The sequence below is a fragment of the Oryctolagus cuniculus genome, chromosome 3 (assembly GCF_051225735.1).
Source record: "Oryctolagus cuniculus isolate XC-2025 breed Fujian yellow rabbit chromosome 3, ASM5122573v1, whole genome shotgun sequence".
Taxonomy (NCBI): Eukaryota; Metazoa; Chordata; class Mammalia; order Lagomorpha; family Leporidae; genus Oryctolagus; species Oryctolagus cuniculus.
The window spans coordinates 130935451-130958128 of NC_142869.1; the positions used below are offsets into that span (position 1 = coordinate 130935451).

The window sequence follows — 22678 nt, forward strand, 5'->3', positions numbered from 1 at the left end:
ACCCTTCCTTGGCTCTGTGGATCTTCAGGCAGACATTGACCACAGCTTCAAGCCTTCCAGTGAGGGAGAGGAGCTGAAAACACTACCTCTCAACATCTCACTTTCCCTAAAACAATGAATGATGATGCCTCTAGCCTGCATCTGAAAACCCCAAATCCCAGCTGTGATGTGCATGCTCTTAGATGGATGAGTTGGAGAATTGACCTGTCCTAGGCTGAGAGAGAGCATTCTGTGAGCAGCTGGAACTAATTGTGCAGGAAGAGCACTTTCTTCAGGAGCTCGTGCTGATTGTGCCTGACTTGGTTCAGAGCCTGAGCAGGTAATAGGCCCGGGGTGTGATCCAACAGGGTGTGCACAGGGAGGAGTAGGCCTTTCCAGCCCTATGCTAGATCCCAGACCAGGGATATATTCCTCATTTGCCTATGAGACCCTAGGAGGACAGCAAAGAGCCAGGCTGTGGGATGGCAATGTCTGCAGATGACCAACCAGCCCAGGCTAGGCTTGCTGTACACAGAGTCGGAGAACACAGATGAACTTTGGCCCTGGGAACGCTTAAGAATTTTCCAGTGCTGCTAAGCCACAGAAGTCTTTGGATCATATAAAGAAGCAGCAAGGGTGCATGGAAACTATCATTGTGCTGAGCGTGCACTGTGCTGGAGCCTATGCCCCTCCCCACCTCTCCTATTACTGCAGTGTGCTTTACCAGTGATGGCCCTGAGATGTGACGGCCCTTCTAGTTTCCCTCTTTCTGTGTGGACAATAATTGTATGGCAACTTAGAAAATCTTGTTCCCTGTGCAGTCCCCAAAAGATCAAACCTGGAATCATCTCTGTATCTGGCCTATACCTGAAATTGATTTCTGCTGAGGCATGTACTGTCCTTCGGCAGAGAAGTTGAGACCTGCATCCTATTCTCTGAACCTTACCACAGCATTGGTATTTATATAGACTTCAAACAATGACCTTGAATTGTTTCCTTGTAAATGCCTTCTGAAGAAATCTAGAACCAATTTCAACTGGGAAGTTCAGCAAGGACTGAGTTGACATAGCTCTCATTTCTTAATGTTTTCAGTTCTTAGTGTAAGGCCATAGGGTCAAGTATGGACATTTTGTAATGATTAAAACAAGGGTTTTCCATAAAGAAGCATAGAGAAGATGGTGGAATAGGGAGAAAGCTTATTGATCTAGTTCAGGAGAAGGTAGTAAAAAAAAAGTGGAGAGGAAAAGAGTTAGAGAAAAAATGGCAGAGGAAACTTCCAAAATTAGAAGGACACAGTGGACATACTTGAAGGGCGTGGTCACCCACAGCTCAAGTCGCCAGCATCTGAGAGCCTAAGCTCCAGCATTGGAAAGTAAGGTGAGATGAGACTGCAGTAGCTGGAGACACTGGCAAAAAAGCAGCAGGAAGAGCCTAAAGGGAACGAAGCTTGAAGCCCCTTGGGGGAAAGTACACCAGCCTAACTAGAATTTCTCTCTGATCACCTTACAAAGGTGTATAAGCCGATAGAGCAGGCTCCATTTTGGACATTCATAACAGCAGCGGCAGCTTGTGTTTGCAACCAGCAATCAGCCGAGCAGAGAAACCTGACTCTGCAGAGTAATAACAGGAGACTAAGACCTAGTGACTATGTGGAGCTTCTAAACTGGGATTGTGAAAAAAAAAAAAAAAAAACTGAGTGTGTGGGAGAAGTCGCAGTGTGGCTGATACTTTGAATAGTCTTGGTAGGAGACGCCACAAGCTCAGGCGGACCTGGCTAGATGGTGGGAGACATTGCAGGGGAATCTGAACTTACACGAAGACTGCACAGATCCATTGTTTGGTCCTTGTGACAGGGCAGACAAATAAACCCACTGTGGCTAATACTCCGGCACTGATCACCATCAAAGTAAAGAGCTTAGCTGAGTGGAAATACTTCCCTTCTGATTAAAAAAAAAAAGAGAGAGAGATTTACCACACGAAACCTGGGTGTGTCACCTTAGGCAAGTCCTTAAGCCTGAAGAATTGAACAGAGCACTCACACCCACCACAAGCCTCTGGAGTCCTAGTACAATGAAAAAAGCTGCCACAGCAGAGATAAAAGCAAAAGAAGAAGAAACCAATGAGTATCTCCACAAATGCAGAACAACAAATGCAACAATCCAAGAAACAAGAATAAGGAAGACAACATGATGCTCCCAAAAGAACGTGATACTTCAATGCAATATTATGAAGACAAATAGAAGAAATGTAAGAAACGGAACTCAATACATTGATGATAAGAATACTTAGAAGTAATCAAAACGGAGCATACAGAGTACTGAAATCCATGCAGGATATGAAAAAAAGTCTCATGAAAAGTGAATCTTAAGTAGAAATAAAAATGAAATGAAGAATTCAATAGAACATGAAATTGAGAAATTTAAGAAAAACCAAAATTAAAAGAATTCAATAGAACAAATAAAAAATGCAGTTGAAGGCCTTAACAACAATCAGTGACCAAAGACAAGAAGAGGAAATTAGAAATGTAGAAAATATTGTTGGGAATTTACAGGATACTATTTAAAATAATATTTGGGTTCTGGGAGTTTCTGAAGGAATGGAGAGAAAAAGAATTAGAAGGCCTTTTTAGTGAGATACTAGCAGAAAACTTCCAGGGTTTGGAGAAAGACATCCACATACAGAATTCCCAATATGTATGACCAGAAAAGATACTAGCCACCACACATTGTAATCAAACTTCCCACAATGAAGCTTCAGGGGAAGATTCTAAATTGTAAAAGAGAAACATCAGATTATTCTCAGAGAATCTCCAATTAGACTCACAGCAGACTTCTCATCATGAACCATACAGGCTAGGAGGGAACGGCAAAACATAGTCCAACTACTAAGAGAAAAAAAAACTGTCATCCTAGAATATTATATCCTGAAAAGCTCTCATTTGTGAACGAAGGTGAAATAAAGACCTTTCATAGCAACCAGAAATTAAAAGAATTTGTCACCATTTATGCAGCCCTGCAAAAGATGCTTAAAGATGTGTTATACACAGAAACATGATCATCAATATGAAAGAAGGTAAGTGAAAAAAAAGTCAGTAAAAGAACGCAGGAAGGGGCCGGTGCCACAGCTCAATAGGATAATCCTCCACCTTGTGGCGCCAGCACACCGGGTTCTAGTCCTGGGCGGGGCGCCGGATTCTGTCCCAGTTGCCCCTCTTCCAGGACAGCTATCTGCTGTGGCCCGGGAGTGCAGTGGAGGATGGCTCTGTTCCTTGGGCCCTGCACCACATGGGATATCAGGAGAAGCACCTGGCTCCTGCTTTTGGAGTACGCTGGCTGTGGCAACGGCCATTGGAGGATGAACCAACGGCAAAGGAAGACCTTTATCTCTCTCACTGTCCACTCTGCCTGTCAAAAAAAAAAAAAAAAAAAAACACACACGAACTACATATTAGAAGTATTTTTGGAAAAATGGCATGGCACTATATAATGATTCTGGGGTCAATTCAACAGGAAGGTCTACCTATTATAAACCCATATGAACCTAATTACAGGGCACCAGATTATTTAAAAGATTTGTTAGGGGACAGATCAATCAGACAAAATTAACTAGGAAACAGCAGGTTTAATAGACACTATAGACCAAATGGATCTGGCATATCTAGAAATTTTCATCGTACACTTGAATACATTCTTCTCAGCAGTGCATGGAACTTTATGTAGGATTGACCACATACTAGGCAAGTCACAGCAAATTTCAAAGAATAGAAATCATATCATGCATCTTCTCAGACCCCAATGGAATGAAGCTGGAAGTCAGGAACTCGGAAAACCCTGGAACAGATGCACCTGAATGAACAATGGGTCATACATAAAAGAGAAATACAACATTCTGGAAGCAACTGAAGATAACAACACAACATATCACAACTTATGGAGCACAATAACAGCAGTGTTAAGAGGAAAGGTTATAGCAATGGATGCTTACATAAAGAAATTGGAAAGGAACCAAACAAATGAGCTATCAGTGCATCTCAAATATGTAGGAAAAATACAAAAAACCAAACCAAAAACTAGTAGGAGAAAAGAATTGAAATTGGAGAAGAAATCAACAAAATTGAATCCAAAAGAACATTACAAAAGAAAAAAATCTTCCATGATCATGGATTGGTAGAATCAATATCATCAAAATGTCTATTCTTCCAAATCAATATACAGATTCAATGGGTCACCAATCAAAATACCAAACATTCTCTCTCAGATCTTGAAAAATATGACAAAAATCACAACAAAACAAACGTATTTAAGAGATGGGCCAAAAACCTAAAAAAACATTTTACAAAAGAGGAAATCCAAATGGCCTACAGACACATGAAAATATGTTCAGGATCACTAGCCATCAGGGAAATGCAAATCAAAACCTCACCCTGGTTAGAATGGCTTACATACAGAAATCAACTAACATATGATGGCGAGCATGTGGCAGAAAAGGCACACTAATTTACTCTTGGTGAGACTGCAAACTGGTAAAGACACAAAGGAGACAGTTTGGGGATTCCTCAGAAACCAGAATATAGCCCTACTACATGACCCAGCCATCCCACTCCTTGGAATTTGCCCAATGGAAATTAAATTTGCAAATAAAAGTGCTGTCTGTGCCTCAATGTTTATTGCAGCTCAATTCAGAATAACTATGACATGGAATCAACCTAAATGCCCATCAACAGAAGACTGGATAAAGAAATTATGGGATATGTACTCTTTAGAATACTATACCGCAGTAAGAAACAATGAAATCCAGTCACTTGCAACAAAATGGAGGAATCTGGAACACATCATGATGAGTGAAATAAGCCAATCCCAAAGGGACAAATATATCTTTTCCCTGAACTGTGACCACTGAGCACCCAAAGGAAACCTGTAGAAGTGAAAGTAACACTATGAAAACAACGACTTGGGAAAAAAAAAAAAAACGACTTGATCAGCCCTTGTCCTGACTGTTCAGAAAGAGCTTACTATTTTATTCTTTTTAGTATTTTTATTACTTAATATCATTGGTTGAACTCTTTTAATTAACACACAATTCTTAGATGTTTAAATTTAACTGAAAATTGATCCCTGTTAAACATAAGAGTGGGAATAAGAAATGGAGGAGAGACAGTTTGGTACATGCTCACTCAGACTTACCCCTTAATGGTATAGCTAGAAACGTGTCATGGGACTCCAAATCCCATTAAGTTGGTAGGTACCAATGCCATGTTACTATTTAAAATGATCATTTTAAGTTCTAAATTGATTATAAAGATAGCATTAGTGTCAAAGGGATCACATAAATAAGACCAGTATCTGCTAATAATAATTGACCCAACATGGGATACACAGCAGATTCATAGAATGGCGAATGCCCTAAACAACACTGTGGCCTCAGAATCAGCCCCTAAGGCATTCGGATCTGGCTGAAAAGCCCATGAGAGTTCCTCAGGTATGGAAAGCCAAGCTACTGTGGCAAAAAATGACCTATATGAAAAATCTCTGAGACCACAATGGAAAGAATGGAGAGAGATTAGGAGGTGGGATGGTTTGCAGGTGGGAGGGTGGTTATCGGGGGAAACTGTACTTTTGAAATTTAATATTTAATATTTGTTAAATAAAAGTTTTCCAAAAAATGAACTTGCAAACCATTAGGCTTTCATTTTTAAGTCAATATTTTAATCTTATTTGTTGATTTGTTCTTGTTAAATTACTCATGTGAGCATTTGGAGAAATCTCCGAAGAGATAAATCTCTCCAAAAAAATAAACGTTAGATGCTGCAAGTAGCAGGCAAATATATTCCAGTATTAGAAATCATTTAAAGTTAGAGAATGATAAACTAAAAATTTACTATAATGAAAACATTTTTGGGCCAGCACCATGACTCACGTGGCTAATCGGCTGCTTGCAGCGCCAGTATCTCGGGTCCTAGTCCCTGTTGGGGTGCCAGATTCTGTCCCAGTTGCTCCTCTTCCAGTCCAGCTCTCTGCTGTGGCCCAGGAAAGTAGTGGCCCAAGTACATGGGCCATGAACCTGCATGGGAGACCAAGAGGAAGCACCTGGCTCCTGGCTTTGGATTGGCACAGTATGCCGGCTTTGGCGGCCATTTGGGGGGTGAAGCAATGGAAGGAAGACCTTTCTCTTGGTCTCTCTCTCTCTCTTACTAACTCTGTCCAAAATAGCATATTGGTATTCAAAAAATGGAAATGGAAAAGAAACAGCACAATGGAGCATGATATATAGTAGGACTCTAATATATCCACAAAAAGTGTTGGAAGCTTAATCCTCAAGGTAACAGTCCCTATCCTAAGGAACATCTTCCTACCAATTTTAAAAGACCAGTTATACCTCTTACTTTTTTCTCATCATTTGATGTCACTCTTGCCACATGATTCAGGGAGATGGACCTTTCCAGATAGGGCCTCTTGACTTTAGGCTGCCCACCCTTAGATTCAAAGAAATAAATTTTATTTCTTGAGGCTAGTCTTGTGGCACAGAAGATAATTCCACCACTGGTGAATCTTTCATCTCACAGCATAGTCTGATTTGAGTCCTGGTTGCTAAACTTCCAATTCAGTTTCCTGCTAATGTACCAAGAAGGCAGTCTATGATTGCTCAAGCATTTAGGTCCCTGCCACCCATGTGGGTGACTCAGATGGAACTCCTGGCTCCTGGCTTTGGCCCTGTCTCACCCTGATTGTTGTAGCCTTTTGGTTATTCTGTGTATAAATTTAATTTCAATCCCTCCTTCTCTCCATCTTTCTGTTGCTCTTTCAAGCAAGTAATTTTGAAAGCTGTTTTTCTTTCTAAATAGCCCATTGTGTACCATTTTTTCAGATACAAAAACAGACTATAATGGAAAATAAGCCAAAAGATTTTAATTCATAAAAGAGCTTCAGAAGCCCAAATATTTGCAGAAAGGAGAACTAAAAAACAAGTTCACTTTGGCTAAAGAAAAATGTACAAATGTGCTGTTTTCACATTTATGCATAGTATTTATAGTATTGATTTTGAATAAACTTCCTCCTGACCACTGGTATGCATGGATTACTAATATTTTTGCATCAAAATAACCTTGTCTGTTATTTCAAAGTCCTTCATAACTGCAACTGAAATTTCAGTAAAAATAGAATGAGTGAAATATAGAATGTGTCCTAATCAGCACAGATAGAAAACTATTCTAGGCAAATAACAAACAGAAGGAATCCAAATACAAAGAAAAGATCTTGAGTATAATGAAAAAAATAGCCTATGGCATACTGAGGTATAGCCATCCATGAATGATGGCTGACTTCCCCATAGAAACAATGGAAAGAAACCATCAGTGTACTCAGAGAAAATGTTCTCCCAATCCTGATGCTATATGTAATGTAAATACTGTAAAACATGAACATTTTGGCTCATTGGGATAAGCTGCTTCTTATGCTCATATATCAGTATAGCTACCCCTGCTTCTGATTTAGCTTCATGCTAATGCTCACCTAGGAAGGCAGCAGATAATAGCTCAAGTAGTTGGTTCCCAGATACCCATATAAAACATCTGGATTGAGTTCCAGGTTTCTGGCTTTGGCCTGGTCCCTGCTCAAGCGTTTGCAGGCATTTGTGGAGTAGACTATATCAAAAGACATTTGTGTCTCTTAAGCAAACAAAAAAAATGAAAATTAATCTGTGTAGTGGGAAAAATACATTTCTTGAACAACAAAATATGAAGATAACCACCAGAAGACATACGCTATAAAGTGCTAAAGAAGTTCTCCATGGTCAAGTAAAACGAAATAAGATGAATACTTGCAATAGCAGAAGTTGGGAACCTGTGTCCTACCAAAATCCATTTGGATATTTTAACATTATTTGTAGGCCATACAAAATTATCAATTTAAAAAATATCCTGCTATAGATTTATTGAATTAAGAGTATCACCTGGGGCCAGTGCTGTGGCACAGTGGGTTAAAGCCCTGACCTGAAGCTCTGGCATCCCATATGGGTACTGTTTCTAGTCCCAGCTGCTCCTCTTCTGATCAAGCTCTCTGCTATGGCCTGAGATAGCAGTAGAAGATGGCCCAAGTCCTTGGTCCCCTGCACACATGAGGGAGACCCTGAAGAAACTCCTGGGTCCTGGTTTTAGATCAGCTCAACTCTGGGTGTTGCAGCACCTTGGGGAGTGAACCAGCAGATTGAAGGTCCCCCCTCTGTCTCTGTAACTCTTTCAAAACATAAAATAAAATCTTTATAGTATAATAATATAATACTTCCCTTTTCCTATCTTTTTAAACACTGCATTCAAATATTTGCTTAAAAATTAAAAGCAAAAAAAAAGTAGCAGGATTTGACACCAAGGTGAAGCTAGACATGGCAAACATAGAAAAGATCAGAAAAATAGTCCTATCTTGATGATTTGGCCAAAGCCAGCTCACAGTAATGCTGGATAGAAGTAAGTATGGGAAACAGGACTATCAGACCATAGAGGGCCAGATAGATTAATAATTTCAGCATGGGGTAAATGGGAAAACACCTACAATGTTTGGATGATGGTGAGAAAACAGTCAAAGAATTCAAGAAGAAAAAGCAACAATCATTGAGGTCATGACATAAACAGAAAAGAATTTTCAGTAGATATAATAGTTGATAAAAAATTTAAAAGAGGAGAGACATTTAACCTAGTGTTTATGATGCCAGTCAGATAACTCCACAACACAACCAATAACCCAGTTAAGAAATGGCTAAGGGGGAACAGTGTATAAGCCACTACCTGCAGGCCAGTATCCCTTTATGGGCACCAGTTCAAGTCATACCTGCTCCATTTCTGATCCAGCTCCCTGCTAATGTGCCTGGGAGATTCCTTGTTCCCCTGCAACTGGAAGAAGCTCCTGGCTTCAGCCTGGCCCAGCCCTGCAATGCAGCCATCTGGGGAGTGGACCAGTAAAGGGACGATCTTTCTGTCTCCTTTTTGCTCTGTTACTCTGCCTTTCAAATAAATAAATATGTAAAAAATGGGCTAAGGATATGAGCAGGCATTTTTCAAAAGATGAAATATAAATGGCGAATGGGTACAGGAAAAGTTGCTCAGGATGACTAGCCATCAGGGAAATGGAAACAAAATACCAACGAGGTTTCATTTCACCCCAGTTAGAATGGCGATCATCCAAAAACCAAAAATGACAAATGCTAGATAGAATGTGGGGAAAAAGTATCCTAATACACTATAAATAGGAATGTAAAGTAGAACAACCATTATGCTAGACAGTATGGAGATTCTTCAGAAATCTGAAAATGGATCTACAATATGATCCAGCCATCAAACTACAGGGAATTTAATTGACAGTGATTAAATCTAGTTATCCTTAGGTTAATGAAAACATCAATACAAATGATACCAACACACTTTGAAAAGTATCTGCCTACTGGAGTTTATTGAATTGTTATATTATGAAGAAATCTGGGACTTGTCTGTTGGAGACACAAGGTCTAGGCAAAAACACGACAAACCACCAGACTTGAGAAGGTCAAATACAGGCTAGACTACTGCTTGGGACAACCATATCCCATATGCACATTCTTAGATTGTTATTTCTTGCTATTACATACTTAAAATACATCATTCAAGATGATGGATAGGTACTTGGATTCCTGCTACCCTCATATGAGACCCAGATGGATTCCTGCCTCCTGGCTTCAACCTGGAATAGCCCTGGTTGTTAGGGACATTTGGTGAGTGAATTAACCAGCAGAGGGAACATCTTTCTCTCCCCTTCTCTCATGCTCTGCCTTTCAAATAAATACTTTAAAAATTACAAATAAAGTTACAACAAAAAGCATCTGTTGATTTGTAATACATCAAATGCTGATACACTTTGATGAGTATGGAAAAATTTAATTATATGCCAAATACAATCAAGAGAACTTCACATAGATATTTCCTAGGGCATGATTCATGCCAACTATGTCAGCAAGGATGTCAGCCAGACTGCTGCCACTTAAACTGCCTGAACATCATGAGCATTGGTTTTCAATTTCTTTTTTTTTTAACTTTTATTTAATGAATATAAATTTCCAAAGTACAGCTTATGGATTACAATGGCTTCCCCTCCATAACGTCCCTCCCACCCAAGGGTGGGAGGTTTTCAATTTCTGTAAAGTAAATGCTTCTACTTAAAATGCCATGGTATCTGACATCTATTAATCATTTGACATTTGTCAACAGACAATATCCTAGAGCACATTTTGTTTCATCTTTCTTATATGGTACAGAGATCCTGACAATTCCTGAGCCACCAGAAAAAGCTATCAGGATACAGGGAGATTCAGCATTATCTCCAAATACAAAATGCAGAGTGAGAGGATAGGTTTCAAACAGTTCAAATTCTGGGAATAACAAAGGCAGAATTAAGCAATGGGAGTGTGTAAGGGAGTGCTATTTCGGATATGACAAATTAGCCTTCACTGAAAGTCACATCTCCAAGATCTCTCCAGTAAGTATCATTTCCTAGGCCCGTGCCTATCTTTCTCAACTACTCACATCTTCCTTCTTAAAGTTTATATAAAACTTGCACTATCACTCAGGCTTTGGTAGCTCACAGATGAGGTGAGATAGCATCACTCAATCTTGGTCACCCTGGACCACAGGATCAATAATTGCTTGGGCCATGAAATTTTAGGGCCTTTACCATCCTAGGACACGTTTGCCTCTACTGTAAAACACCAGGGAGAGGGTTTGGTCAGAAGGGTAGATCCTGAATCATGGGGTCCAAGTCTCCATTCAGCATGAACATTTTATTAGAAATAAAACAGACTCATCACCCAGTACCCTAATCTCCCACATAGAATCAACTGTCTTTGGAAAATATATTTGGATAAACTGCTTTAAACTCAAGACCCCACAAATTCAACTTCTTCATAGTAACAGACCTCATACACAATGTATAGTGATTTTGCTGGAAATTTGGGCATGTTTCACTTGTATTTGTAATGTCCACTTGTTTCAAATCTATAAGCCAAAAATGGCAAATGACTAAATCAGTTATAAACCTTGTGTGGCAGTTTGAAAATCCCTGATCAAAAGTGCTTGGTACCAGGAGCTGGAATTGTGGTGTGGTGAATACAACTGCCACCCGCAACACCAGTATCTCTATATGGACAAGGGTTTGCATCCCAGAGGCTAAACTTCAATCCAACTCCCTGATAATGGCCTAAGAAAAGCAATAGAAGATGGCCCAGTGTTTGATTTGGCCCATCTCTGACTTTTGCAGCCATCAGAGGAGTACATCAGATGGAAGATCTTATTGCCTTCCCCAACACCACCTGTAACTTTTTCAATAAATAAAACTTTAAGAAATACTTGGGCTGGCACCGCAGCTCACTAGGCTAATCCTCCACCTGCAGCACCGGCACCCGGGGTTCTAGTCCTGGTTGGGGCACTGGATTCTGTCCCGCTTGCTCATCTTCCAGTCCAGCTCTCTGCTGTGGCCCAGGAAGGCAGTGGAGGGCCCAAGTGCTTGGGCCCTGCACCTGCATGGGAGACCTGGAGGAAGCACCTGGCTCCTGGCTTTGGATCAACGCAGTGCGCCAGCCGCAGCACACTCACCGTAGCGGCCATTTGGGAGGTGAACCAATGGAAAGAAGACCTTTCTCTCTCTGTCTTTCGCTCTCACTGTCTAACTCTGCCTGTCAAAAAGAAAAAAAAAATCTGGCACTGTGGCATAGTGAGTAAAGGTAAAGCTGCTACCTGCAGTGTTGGCATCCCATTTGGGTGCCGGTTCGAGACCCGGCTTGTCCATTTTCAATCCAGCTCTCTTCTATGGCCTAGGAAAGGAGTAGAAGATGGCCCAAGTCCTTGGGCCCCTGCACCCACGTGGGAGACCCGGAGAAGCTCCTGGCTCCTGGCTCCTCGCTTCGGAGTGGCTCAGCTCTGGCCATTGCAGCCATCTGGGGGATTGAACCAAGGGATGGAAAGCCAATTCTCTCTCTCTCTCTCTCTCTCTCTCTCTCTTTCTCTCACTGCCTCTCCTTCTCTCTGTGTAACTCTGACTTTCAAATATAATAAATAAATTTAAAAAATAAATAAGCAATTGTAGTTTTTCTTGCTGTCCTCTAAGCAGGACTGGGCTTCGAGGGTTACAGCAACACAGTGTGAAGGGAAAGCAATAATGGATCCTAGGATGCTAAGTCACTAACTGAAAAATGGTGAGCAGGTTTCATCCACAGAAGACTCTGCACTGCATGGAGAACCATGAAGTTTAAAGGAGATCTAGAACTAAGCTACTCGTAGATTTTACATGTTGTTGCTGTTATTACTCTTATGTAAAATAGGTATGCCCAGCCACTAATCTAATGAAAGTCTGAAATAAGCAGCATAACTCTAATCATTGTTATGAAATTAGTCTAGTTTCCTTCCATTCTATCCTGAAACTTTATGAACAAAAGTGGAAAAAAAGCTTGTGAATCTAAAGTATAGGAAACCCTTGGGAGGAGAGGTATTATATCAATATTTGTCTTTGAATATTAGAATTTTTCTTTAAAAACCCTTAAAATATTCATTCATTAAAAGACATATTCTTACACTTTCATTATATCCAGAAGACAGATTGTATTTTTAACTTGTCATGTTATTTTAATGCTAAGTTTGGTAAACAAAATACTCATAACTAGGTTAATTAACAGTTGGAGAAATTTAGATAAATGTAATTATTCCTATTGCCCTTTTTTAGGGTGAAAAAAACAAATTTTTTTGTGATAACTAATGGTGTGGCAGATAAAGCTGCTGCCAGTGATCCCAGTATTCCATATGGGTGCCAGTTTGTGTCCCAGTGGCTCCACTTCTTACCCAACTTCCAGCTAATGCCCTGGGTAAAACACTAGAAAATGGCCAAAGTGCTTGGGCCCCTGCTACCCATGGGGGAACCTGTCTCCTGGCTTTGGTTCAGTCAGTTTCTGTCTATCTGGTGAATGAGCCAGTGGATGGAGTACCTCTCTGTCTCTGTGTCTTCCTCTGTGTAACTCTTTCAAATAAATAAACTCAGTTTTTTCAAAAAAAGAAAGACTTAGCTATTTTTACTCCATGAACAACTATTTAATATTATTTAAACACTTTAAGATATATATATATACCCTCCTAAACATTTAATATATATATGGATATATAAATAAAATAAATTTATAACGGTATGTACCTATATATAAATATATATTAAAACGCTAGATATATTATATTCCCAAAAGCTTTTGCAGCCATTTCTCTCACCTCGGATGCCTAAGGCCCTCCTGTGATGAACACGGGTTTCCTTCGAGGTCCCAACAGAGAATCTCAGGGCGCCTCCAGCCGCCCAGCTCACAATAACTGTAACCTAGCAACGCCCTTAAACACAAGTGCACAAGCGCGCCTCCAGAGGGTAGTAGATGTTGGTGGACTTAACCGAGTGTTGGGGTCATTGTGGGAATGAAACACTGGAGCCTGTTTAAGCCATCTGCATACACCAGGGCTCAGGTGGCATGGAATTTCAGGATGCTGAAGACCTCGTCAGGAGTAGACGCCCTTAAAATCCCTCTCCACATCTCCTGTTCCTCAGTTTATGCTCCCGCCACGTCCCTCTGAGTCCTGGGTGGTTTTAGTGGGAATTTAACAGATGTGAAGACAAAGTTGTGCTCTGTGATTTCAGAAACTGGCACATGTGCCATCTAGGTCAATCTTAAGAAATCAAAGCAGGCCTTCCAGAAAAAATGTCTTCAGGCCTCTTTCATTTTCCCAGCCTTTACATTTTCTTTACTTTTAGTTTTTACTGTTATTTCCCTTAATTGGATTTTTGGTCAATCCATGCATTATTTTGAAACATGGTGTAATATTTATAAACTTTCTAAAATGAATGTTCACTTGTCCCACAGTTTGTGATTTGATGGTATGTTAAAATGCCCCATTGTTTTTCTTGAAATTCCTGTTTTTCCTGTTTCTGGCTTTTTCATTGTGTTCCATCAAATGTTCTCCTTTTTTTTCTTTGTTTTGTTCCAGTACTATTGGTTGAACTCTGTAAATAACACACAATTATTCTTAGGTGTTTAAATTTTAACTGAAAAGTGATCCCTGTTAAATATAAGAGTGGGAATAAGAGAGGGAGGAGATGTACAATTTGGGACATGCTCAATCGGACTTGCCCCAAATGATGGAGTTAGAAACGTGCCAGGGGATTCCAATACAATCCCGTCAAGGTGGCATGTACCAATGCCATCTCACTAGTCCAAGTGATCAATTTCAGTTCACAATTGATCACACTGATAGGTCTAAGAGTCAAAGTGATCACACAAACAAGACTAGTGTCTGCTAATACTAACTGATAGAATCAAAAAGGGAAAGAACAATCCATCATGGGAAGCGAGATACACAGCAGACTCATAGAATGGCAGATGTCCTAAATAGCACTCTGGCCTCAGAATCAGCCCTTAAGGCATGCAGATCTGGCTGAAGAGCCCATGAGAGTATTTTAGGCATGGAAAGCCAAGACACTCAGGAAAAAAAAAGAAGACCCAAATGAGAGATCTCTGCAAGTGAGATCCCAGTGGAAAAAACGGGGCCATCAAAGAAGGAGGTACCTTTCTCTGAAGGGAGGAGAGAACTGCCACTTTGACTATGACCCTGTTGGAATAAGATCGAAGTCGGCTAACTCAAAAGGCTTCCATAGCCTTGGCAACTCATGACTAGAGCCTAGGGAGATTACTAACGCCATAAACAAGAGTATCAAATTGTTAAGTCAACAACAGGAGTCACTGTGTACTTACTTCTCATGTGGGATCTGACCTTAATGTGTTGTCCAATGTGAATTAATGCTATAACTAGTAGTGAAACAGTATTTTACACTTTGTGTTTCTATGTGGGTGCAAACTGATGAAATCTTTACTTAATATATACTGAATTGATCTTCTGTATATAAATATAATTGAAAATGAATCTTGATGTGAATGGAATGAGAGGGAGCAGGAGATGGGAGGGGTGTGAGTGGGAGGGAAATTATGGGGGGGGAGCCATTGTAATCCATAAACTGTACTTTGGAAATTTATATTTACTAAATTAAAAATAAATAAATAAATTTTTTAAAAGTTATGAATTTCTTAGATTGAGCATGAAACACACTCATTATGAAGACAGAGCATCTAGAAAGCATAATACAGCAAACAGGAAGGAAATAACTTTTTTTCAAAGAGTTGTTCTATCAGATTGTCAGTAGTTTCTGAAATAATTTTACAACAAATCTTGACTACAAATGATTTTTGCCACATCCTATTAACAGGTCAATACGAGTTTCCTAGTAAACATAAACCTTAGATTTTAAAAATATTCTGGGTGGAGGAGCCAAGATGGCTGTTGGGTTTTTAAGCCTGAGGCTGGCCCCTGACCAGCAGGGGACAGTACAGGCACTCCCCAACAAGACAAACAGGAGAGGTAAGGTCGACGGGTCATGAACACACCACGAGCACCGGTGAGTTCTGTCAAAGCAGGAGCTATTTTATTGAGGAAGTGTACAGGCTTATAAAGCTTAAGAAAGACATGTCCATTAGGGGAGTCAATCAGTGAAAAGGTCATGCAAGCCATGGGATCACACACTATCCGCGTGTCTGGAACCAAAGAAGACCTATCCCTGCCGGTGGTCTGATCTTACGTAGCTTAACTGCAGCAGCTGCAGACACGCCCCTTGAACATCCACCAGTTGCCATATTGTAATGGAGGTTTTAGGCAATGCTCAACAGATGGCAATATAGCAACAGGACGTTCTGAGTCTCTGGGGGAAAACAGATAGTTAATGAGAGGAAAGGGAATATGGGCTGATGAGAGAGCTGCAAGAATCTAGAGCAGAGAAACCAAGGAGTCCAGCAGTAACCAAGCAGGACCACACAGAGGAAGCAAAGAGTCAATGAGGCACAGCAGAGGTGCAGTGGAGAAACTGAATGGGGCGACTGAGGGTACGCCCTCTCCCCTCCCCAGGCAGACAAGGTGAGACTTGATGTCGGAGTCCACAGAGCTGCAATTAGCAGAGGGTGGGAGAGCCAGGTGAACTGTGTTTGAAATTCCAAGGTGGAAGAATAGGAGAAAAGACAGAGAACTTGGGCACACCTCTGCCCATACATGCCTGCCCCTACTCCAAACTGGACCTGCAGCCACATTGTCTGTTTACATCTCTGAATGTAACACAGTGCTACCGTATTTGCCTCCTGTGCACACCACACACCCATCAATTGTGGGGCCACTTTGCCACACACACCCTCCACCCAGAAACAAGTATCACATTTCAGAGTAATTTACCCCCACCACCACACAAACTATACAACGCAGAGAAGTTCCAAACATTGAAATCCCTGGCTCATTTAACATACCAGAGTCCAGTCCAAGTATGTGGGGCTTAGCACACCAGAGCTCTCCTATCTGCCTCTGTCACTATCCAGAAGTGAGCAGGACTTCCAAGGGTGGGGCTATGGGTTTCCACTGGCAACACACAGACACATAGAAGCTCATAGCAGAGAAAACTCTCACCACAAGCACCAAGATAAAATAAGAGGAGTTTTTCTCAGATCTAGAAAAAATGATGCTAAAATTTATTTGGAAATGCAAGAGACCTCGGATAGCTAAAGCAACCTTATTCAACAAAAATAAAGCTGGAGACATCACAATACTGATTCCAAGACATACTACAAGGCAGTTATAATCAAAACAGCCTGGTACTGGTTCAAAAACAGATAGACCAATGGAACAGAATAGAAATGCTAGAAACCAATCCAACCATGTACAACCAAGGAGCTAAAACCATTCCCTGGAGCAAGGACAGTATCTTCAATAAGTGCTGCTGGGAAAACTGGATCTCCACATGCAGAAATATGAAGTATGTACCCCTACCTTACACAAAAAAATCCATTCAAAATGGATTAATGACCTAAATCTATGAAAAATTACTAGAGATCATTGGGGAAACCCTGTGAGACATTGGCCTAGTCACAAAGTTCCTGGAAAAGACCCTAGAGGTACAGGCAATAAAAACCAAAATTAACAAGTGGGATTATATCAAATGGAAAAGCTTGTGTACAGTAAGGAAAGTAAAGAGGCAATGGGAGAATTTATTTGCAGTCCATGCAACTGATAAAGGATTAATAAGCAGAATATATAAAATTATCAAAAAACTCAACAATAGCAAAGCTAACAACCCAATCAAGAAGTGGGCAAAGGACTTAATATGACATTTCTCAAAAAAAAGGAAATACAGGCCGGCACCACAGCTCAACAGGCTAATCCTCCACCTAGCGGCGCTGGCACACTGGGTTCTAATCCCAGTCGGGGTACCGGATTCTGTCCCAGTTGCCCCTCTTCCAGGCCAGCTCTCTGCTGTGGCCAGGGAGTGCAGTGGAGGATGGCCCCAGTGCTTGGGCCCTGCACCCCATGGGATATCAGGAGAAGCACCTGGCTCCTGGCTTCGGATCAGGCCATTGGAGGGTGAACCAACAGCAAAGGAAGACCTTTCTCTCTGTCTCTCTCTCACTATCCACTCTCCCTGTCCAAAAAAAAAAAAAAAAAAAAAAAAAAGGAAATACAAGTGGCCTACAGACACATGAAAAAATGTTCAGGATCACTAGCCATCAGGGAGATGCAAATGAAAACCACAATGAGGTTTTACCTCACTCCAGTTAGAATGGCTTTCAGACAGAAATCAACAAATGACAAATGCTGTCGAGAATGTGGGGAAAAAGTTACCCTAATCCACTGTTGGTGGGAATGCAAACTGGTAAAGCCTCTACAAAAGGCAGTTTGGAAATACCTCAGAAAGCTGAATCTAGTCCTACCATACGACCCATCCATCCCACTCCTCGGAATTTACCCAAAGGAAACAAAATCAGAAAACAAAAGCATAAAATAAAAGAGTCATCTGCACCCCCATGTTTATTGCAGCTCAGTTCAGAATTGAGAAATGAAATCAACCTAAATGCCCACCAACGGAAGACTGGGTAAGAAACTATGGGGTATGTTCTCTATGGAATACTTCACAGTGGTTAAAAATGAAACCTGGTCATTTACAGCTGAATGGATGAATCTGGAAAATATCATACTTAGTGAAATAAGCCAGTCCCAAAGGTACAAATACCATATGTTCTCCCTGATCTGTGACAACTAACAGAGCACCTAAAAGGAAAACTATAGAAGTGAAACTGACACTATGAGAAGCAATTACTTGAACAGCCCTTGTCTTGACTGTTGAGAACCAGTTGATTATTTCATTTTATTTATTTATTTTTATTCTTTTTTTCTCTACTTAATTCCATTGGTTGAATGCCTAACATAACATAGAATTAATCATAGATGTATTAAGTCAATTGAAAATAGATCCCAGTTAAAAATAAGAGTGGGAATGAGAAACGGAGGAGATGTACAGATCAACACACAGTCCCACAGACTTACCCCTAAGGGTGAGCTAAAAATTTGCCATGGGACTCCCAATCCCATTTAGCTGGGTGGCACTAATCCCATCTTATGTGATAAAGTGATCATATTAAGTATGGAATTGATCATATAGATAGGACCAAAAGTCAAATGGATCACATAAATAAGACCAAGTGTCTGGCAATAAAAATAGAATTACAAAGGAGAGAATGTTTCAACATGGGAAGCAGTCCACACAGCAGACTCATAGAATGAAAACACCTGCAACAGAACTTTGACTTCAGAATCAGCCCCTAAGGCATTCTGATCTGACTGAAAATACCATGAGAACATTTCAGGAATGGAAAGCCAAGGCCTAGTGGCAAAAATGGTCTGCATGAAAGATCTCTGTGGAAAGAAGCAGCCATCAAAGAAGGATGTACTTTTCTCTGAAGGGAGGAGAGAACTTCCACTTTGCATATGGCCCTGTCTAACTACTGACGGAGTTTGCGGACTCAAAAGACTTCCATATCCTTGGCAGCTCATGTCGAGAGCCTCAGGTGGTCACTGACATCAAAAATAAAACTATCAATTGCTAAAGCAACAACAGAAGTCACTGTGCACTTGCTCCCATGTTGGACCTTTGTTCTTAATGAGGTGTACTATGAGAATTAATGGTAAAACTTATCTTCAAACTGTACTTTATACTTTGTGTGTCTGTGTGGTGCAAATAGTTGAAATTTCTACTTAGTATAGAGTTGGTCTTCTGTATATAAAGTCAATTAAAAAATGAATCTTAATCGAATTTTGAATGGGAGGGAAGTGGAAGTGGGATAGGAGTTGGGGTGGGAGTTTGGGAATGGGAGGAAGAAACACTATATCCCTAAAAGCTGTACATATAAAATTTGCATGCATTAAATAAAAACCTTCAAAAAATGAACATAAAAATTCTGTGTGGTATCCACCAATTTTAAGAAAAAGATTATGTAGTAAAAATTATTTTTTGAGTGCAAAACTGGGTAGTAAAATGTCTTTGCTTACTTCATTAGCTATTTAGTATTGTACTGTGTGTGTGTGTGTGTGTGTGTTTAATCTTCAGGTAAACCCAAATATTTTTGATCAACTCCAAATGACAGAATTGCAGTACATTCTTAAACTGACTCACACAGTATATAGCAAATAAAAGATTTTTCTATGACTCATATGCTCTCTACATGTATTTATTTATTACCATATCTTTTTGTCATATGTAGAGACTGCTGCATAAGTGTCTCTCAGACAGAAAAGTGTTCTGGAATTAGAGGCACAACAACAGGTTCTGCTCATGCCAATACAGGCTGTGAGATGGGCACACACGGCCCCAAAGGAGTGTGGCAACAGGAGCAGCAGAGGTCTAATGGACGTTAATTGGTAGCTAGGGTGTTTTTTGGGAATTTGTAAATTTACATGAGTATTTAAAAAGGCCTGTATCTGAAGATTTATAACACAGCTCTAATTCCTATCTTAGACCACCAGACCAAATTCTTTTTCCCAAACCTTAAGTTGATGTATAACCTTGCCTATGTGCCTGTTAGCTTTTAGAATTGTTGGTAGCCTCTAAATAAAAATAGGAATGCAAGGCTATTGGGCGGCATGCTCTTAAAATGGATATTCCTGTGTCCTATATCCTCATTTGAAAAACCCCAGTCATATATTTTGTGCCTTGTTTTTTGTGCTAAAACAAAGCAAGTTCCAAATGTTCCAAGCACAGGATTTCATACCATAGCTTAGCAAACACAATTCTGTCAGATTTTTTTTTTCCAAAATAATTGGTAGGCTGCTGAGGGATTTATAAAACTATGTATCTCCTTTGTCCCACATGTGAATGTGATCACCTGTAGGATGATTTACAGACTAGGAGCTCAGTAAACATCACTTGAATTAACAGCCTGGTCTTTCCTTTTTGACCCCTGGTCCCACCTCTACCCACAAAACTACTGCTCATGTTTTCACCAGTAAGTATCAGGTGGTAAACCAGCTCTGAATCCCACGCATCACAGCCCCTAGAGAAACAAGTCAACATCTAATCAGCCACAGAGCAGAAGCACCTTTATTGAAAAGAATGACCACCTGGTTCTCTTCAACACTGAGTAGAGCTCAATGAATTCTTTAGGCATTCGCAGGAATTTTCTAAGCTCCATGAGACATAATGAACCAAACTGGCACAGCGAACTCAACCCAGCGGCAATGCCCCTTTTGTGAGGAACATTGTACATATGCAGATCAATTCTGTTTTCTCAGGATCTTCCTTCACACTAGCCACCCACTCTTCACCCCGTTAAGTCTCAAGCACCCTACCGAAGGTGAGACTGTGAGAAGTACCCCCCTTTCTAGCTGCTCTCCCCAATCCTGTTTGCCTTGGAGTTGTTCCCTTCCCTGCTTGCCACAGGTTGGCACAGGCCTGGCTCTCTGCTAAGAGAATCTGCTGCCTTGAAGAAATGACTTGCTCAGTCTTGAGGTGTCAGCAGTTGCTCTCACAAAATCTCTTCAGTTCTGTTCTGGATCCAGCAGGTTGAGTCGCTTTATGATCATGTTGTTGATTTTCTTCAGATCATCTATGTCCTTTCCCTCAGCTACTAGTCGTCTTGACACGTCATCCATCCTGTTTCCAGTTTGGACTTCAAAATGGAAAACAGTGTTACCCTGGTTTCCAGTGAGTTCTACTGGTGCACAGCTGAACACTGAAAGCCACCCTTGACCAATTCTCTGTTCCCAAATCCCTGGGTCCCGGAGGCCAGGAGAGAAACTGGTTAAGACTGAAGCTGCCGGCCAGCACCACGGCTCACTAGGCTAATCCTCCACCTTGCGGTGCCGGCACACCGGGTTCTAGTCCCAGTCGGGGCGCCGGATTCTGTCCCAGTTGCCCCTCTTCCAGGCCAGCTCTCTGCTGTGGCCAGGGAGTGCAGTGGAGGATGGCCCAAGTGCTTGGGCCCTGCACCCCATGGGAGACCAGGATAAGTACCTGGCTCCTGCCATCAGATCAGTGTGGTACACCAGCTGCAGCGCGCCTGCCGCGGTGGCCATTGGAGGGTGAACAAACGGCAAAGCAAGACCTTTCTCTCTGTCTCTCTCTCTCTCTCACTGTCCACTCTGCCTGTCAAAAAAAATATAATAAAAAAAGACTGAAGCTGTCTATTAAGGGAGCTAAAATCTTTACAACCTAATGATGCCAGCCTGGAGTCCCATTGGCAGCTCCACACAGACATTGGCTGAGAAATTGATCATTGTGAGTGGCCAACAGAAATTGCCAGCATGTCTGATTATCTCCCTAGAAGTGACTGTGGCATTGTCTCATTTCTACAGCCATTCTCAGAAAATGATTTATCCCAATCATTGGGTAAATGACATTCTTCAAGTTCCATCCTATTTTGATTTGTTTGCTCTGAATTACCAGCCTGTAATGAATGTGTAATAATTCTCCTCAGACCACTCCTGAGCAAAGAGGCACAATATTTTCCAAACAAGCAATACTCAGCATTACAGTTAAGCAAGGGAATGGAACATTTGGAGGAGATCTGTTTATCAGAGTTAAAATTTCCAAGAACTAAGAACAAAATCACTGCTTTCTATTTGAGCTCCTTATCATTTCCATTTTGAGGTTTATTTGAAAGCATCTTTCAGAGGCTGATAATGTTGATAACAGGCTGGCTATTGGGCTAAGTTGATAACAAACATGAAAGATTCACATGCCCAACAGTTATGTCTTGCTCAAGTTAGAAAAATTATGTTGGATAAAATATGGTTCAAGACATGAGTCTTGGACACAGCTGCAGTGCTATGCAGAAAAAATACTTGCTTCTGGGGGAAAGTGTGGAGCTAAAGTCATCTGTAACATGTGACATCATTTCTCCCCCAGGAAATCTCCCTCCACATGAGTACAATTTCAGAATGTTTGAAGGCAGGAAAGGGCAGAAGAAATGACAGCATGATGCAACCCAGCAAAAGCGGCACTCTCCCCCTCAGACTCCTTCTGCTCTTAAATGATCTGGAGAAAAAAATCAAAGTAATTCCCCATGATTGTGTACAGGGTTCAGTGAGAAAACTGGCAGGCTCGGTGGGCATAACATGCAGAAGGGGTAGAAACACCATGCACCTGCCCCTCATCCCAGGAAGAGAGAAAGGTGGCCCAAAAGCTCAGAGGATCCCCTGACTGAGCAGCTGGTGTGGGAAAGGTTTCACATCCCAATACCTTCCTCTGGGGCCTGGTGCAAGACTACAGGTGCAAAAATTGAATTCTGGGATGATGTACAA

General features: G+C 41.0%; 1 protein-coding gene and 1 long non-coding RNA gene across 5 annotated transcripts in view; one reads left to right on the forward strand and one right to left on the reverse strand.

Moving 5' to 3' along the window:
• The window catches only part of LOC103348706 (uncharacterized), a 57872-nt gene extending 36835 nt beyond the window's left edge, over positions 1-21037 (forward strand). Inside the window, exon 6 of the long non-coding RNA XR_016231688.1 lies at positions 1-21037. This is a non-coding gene — a long non-coding RNA (uncharacterized LOC103348706).
• LSMEM1 (leucine rich single-pass membrane protein 1) overlaps positions 20452-22678 on the reverse strand; it is a 20346-nt gene continuing 18119 nt past the window's right edge. For all 4 annotated transcript variants that reach the window (XM_070071104.2, XM_089329392.1, XM_070071105.2 and 1 more), the window contains exon 4: positions 20452-21045. In XM_070071104.2, coding sequence (XP_069927205.1) covers positions 20915-21045 — 131 coding nt within the window. In that variant the 3' untranslated portion in view covers positions 20452-20914. The remainder of the gene's footprint in view (positions 21046-22678) is intronic.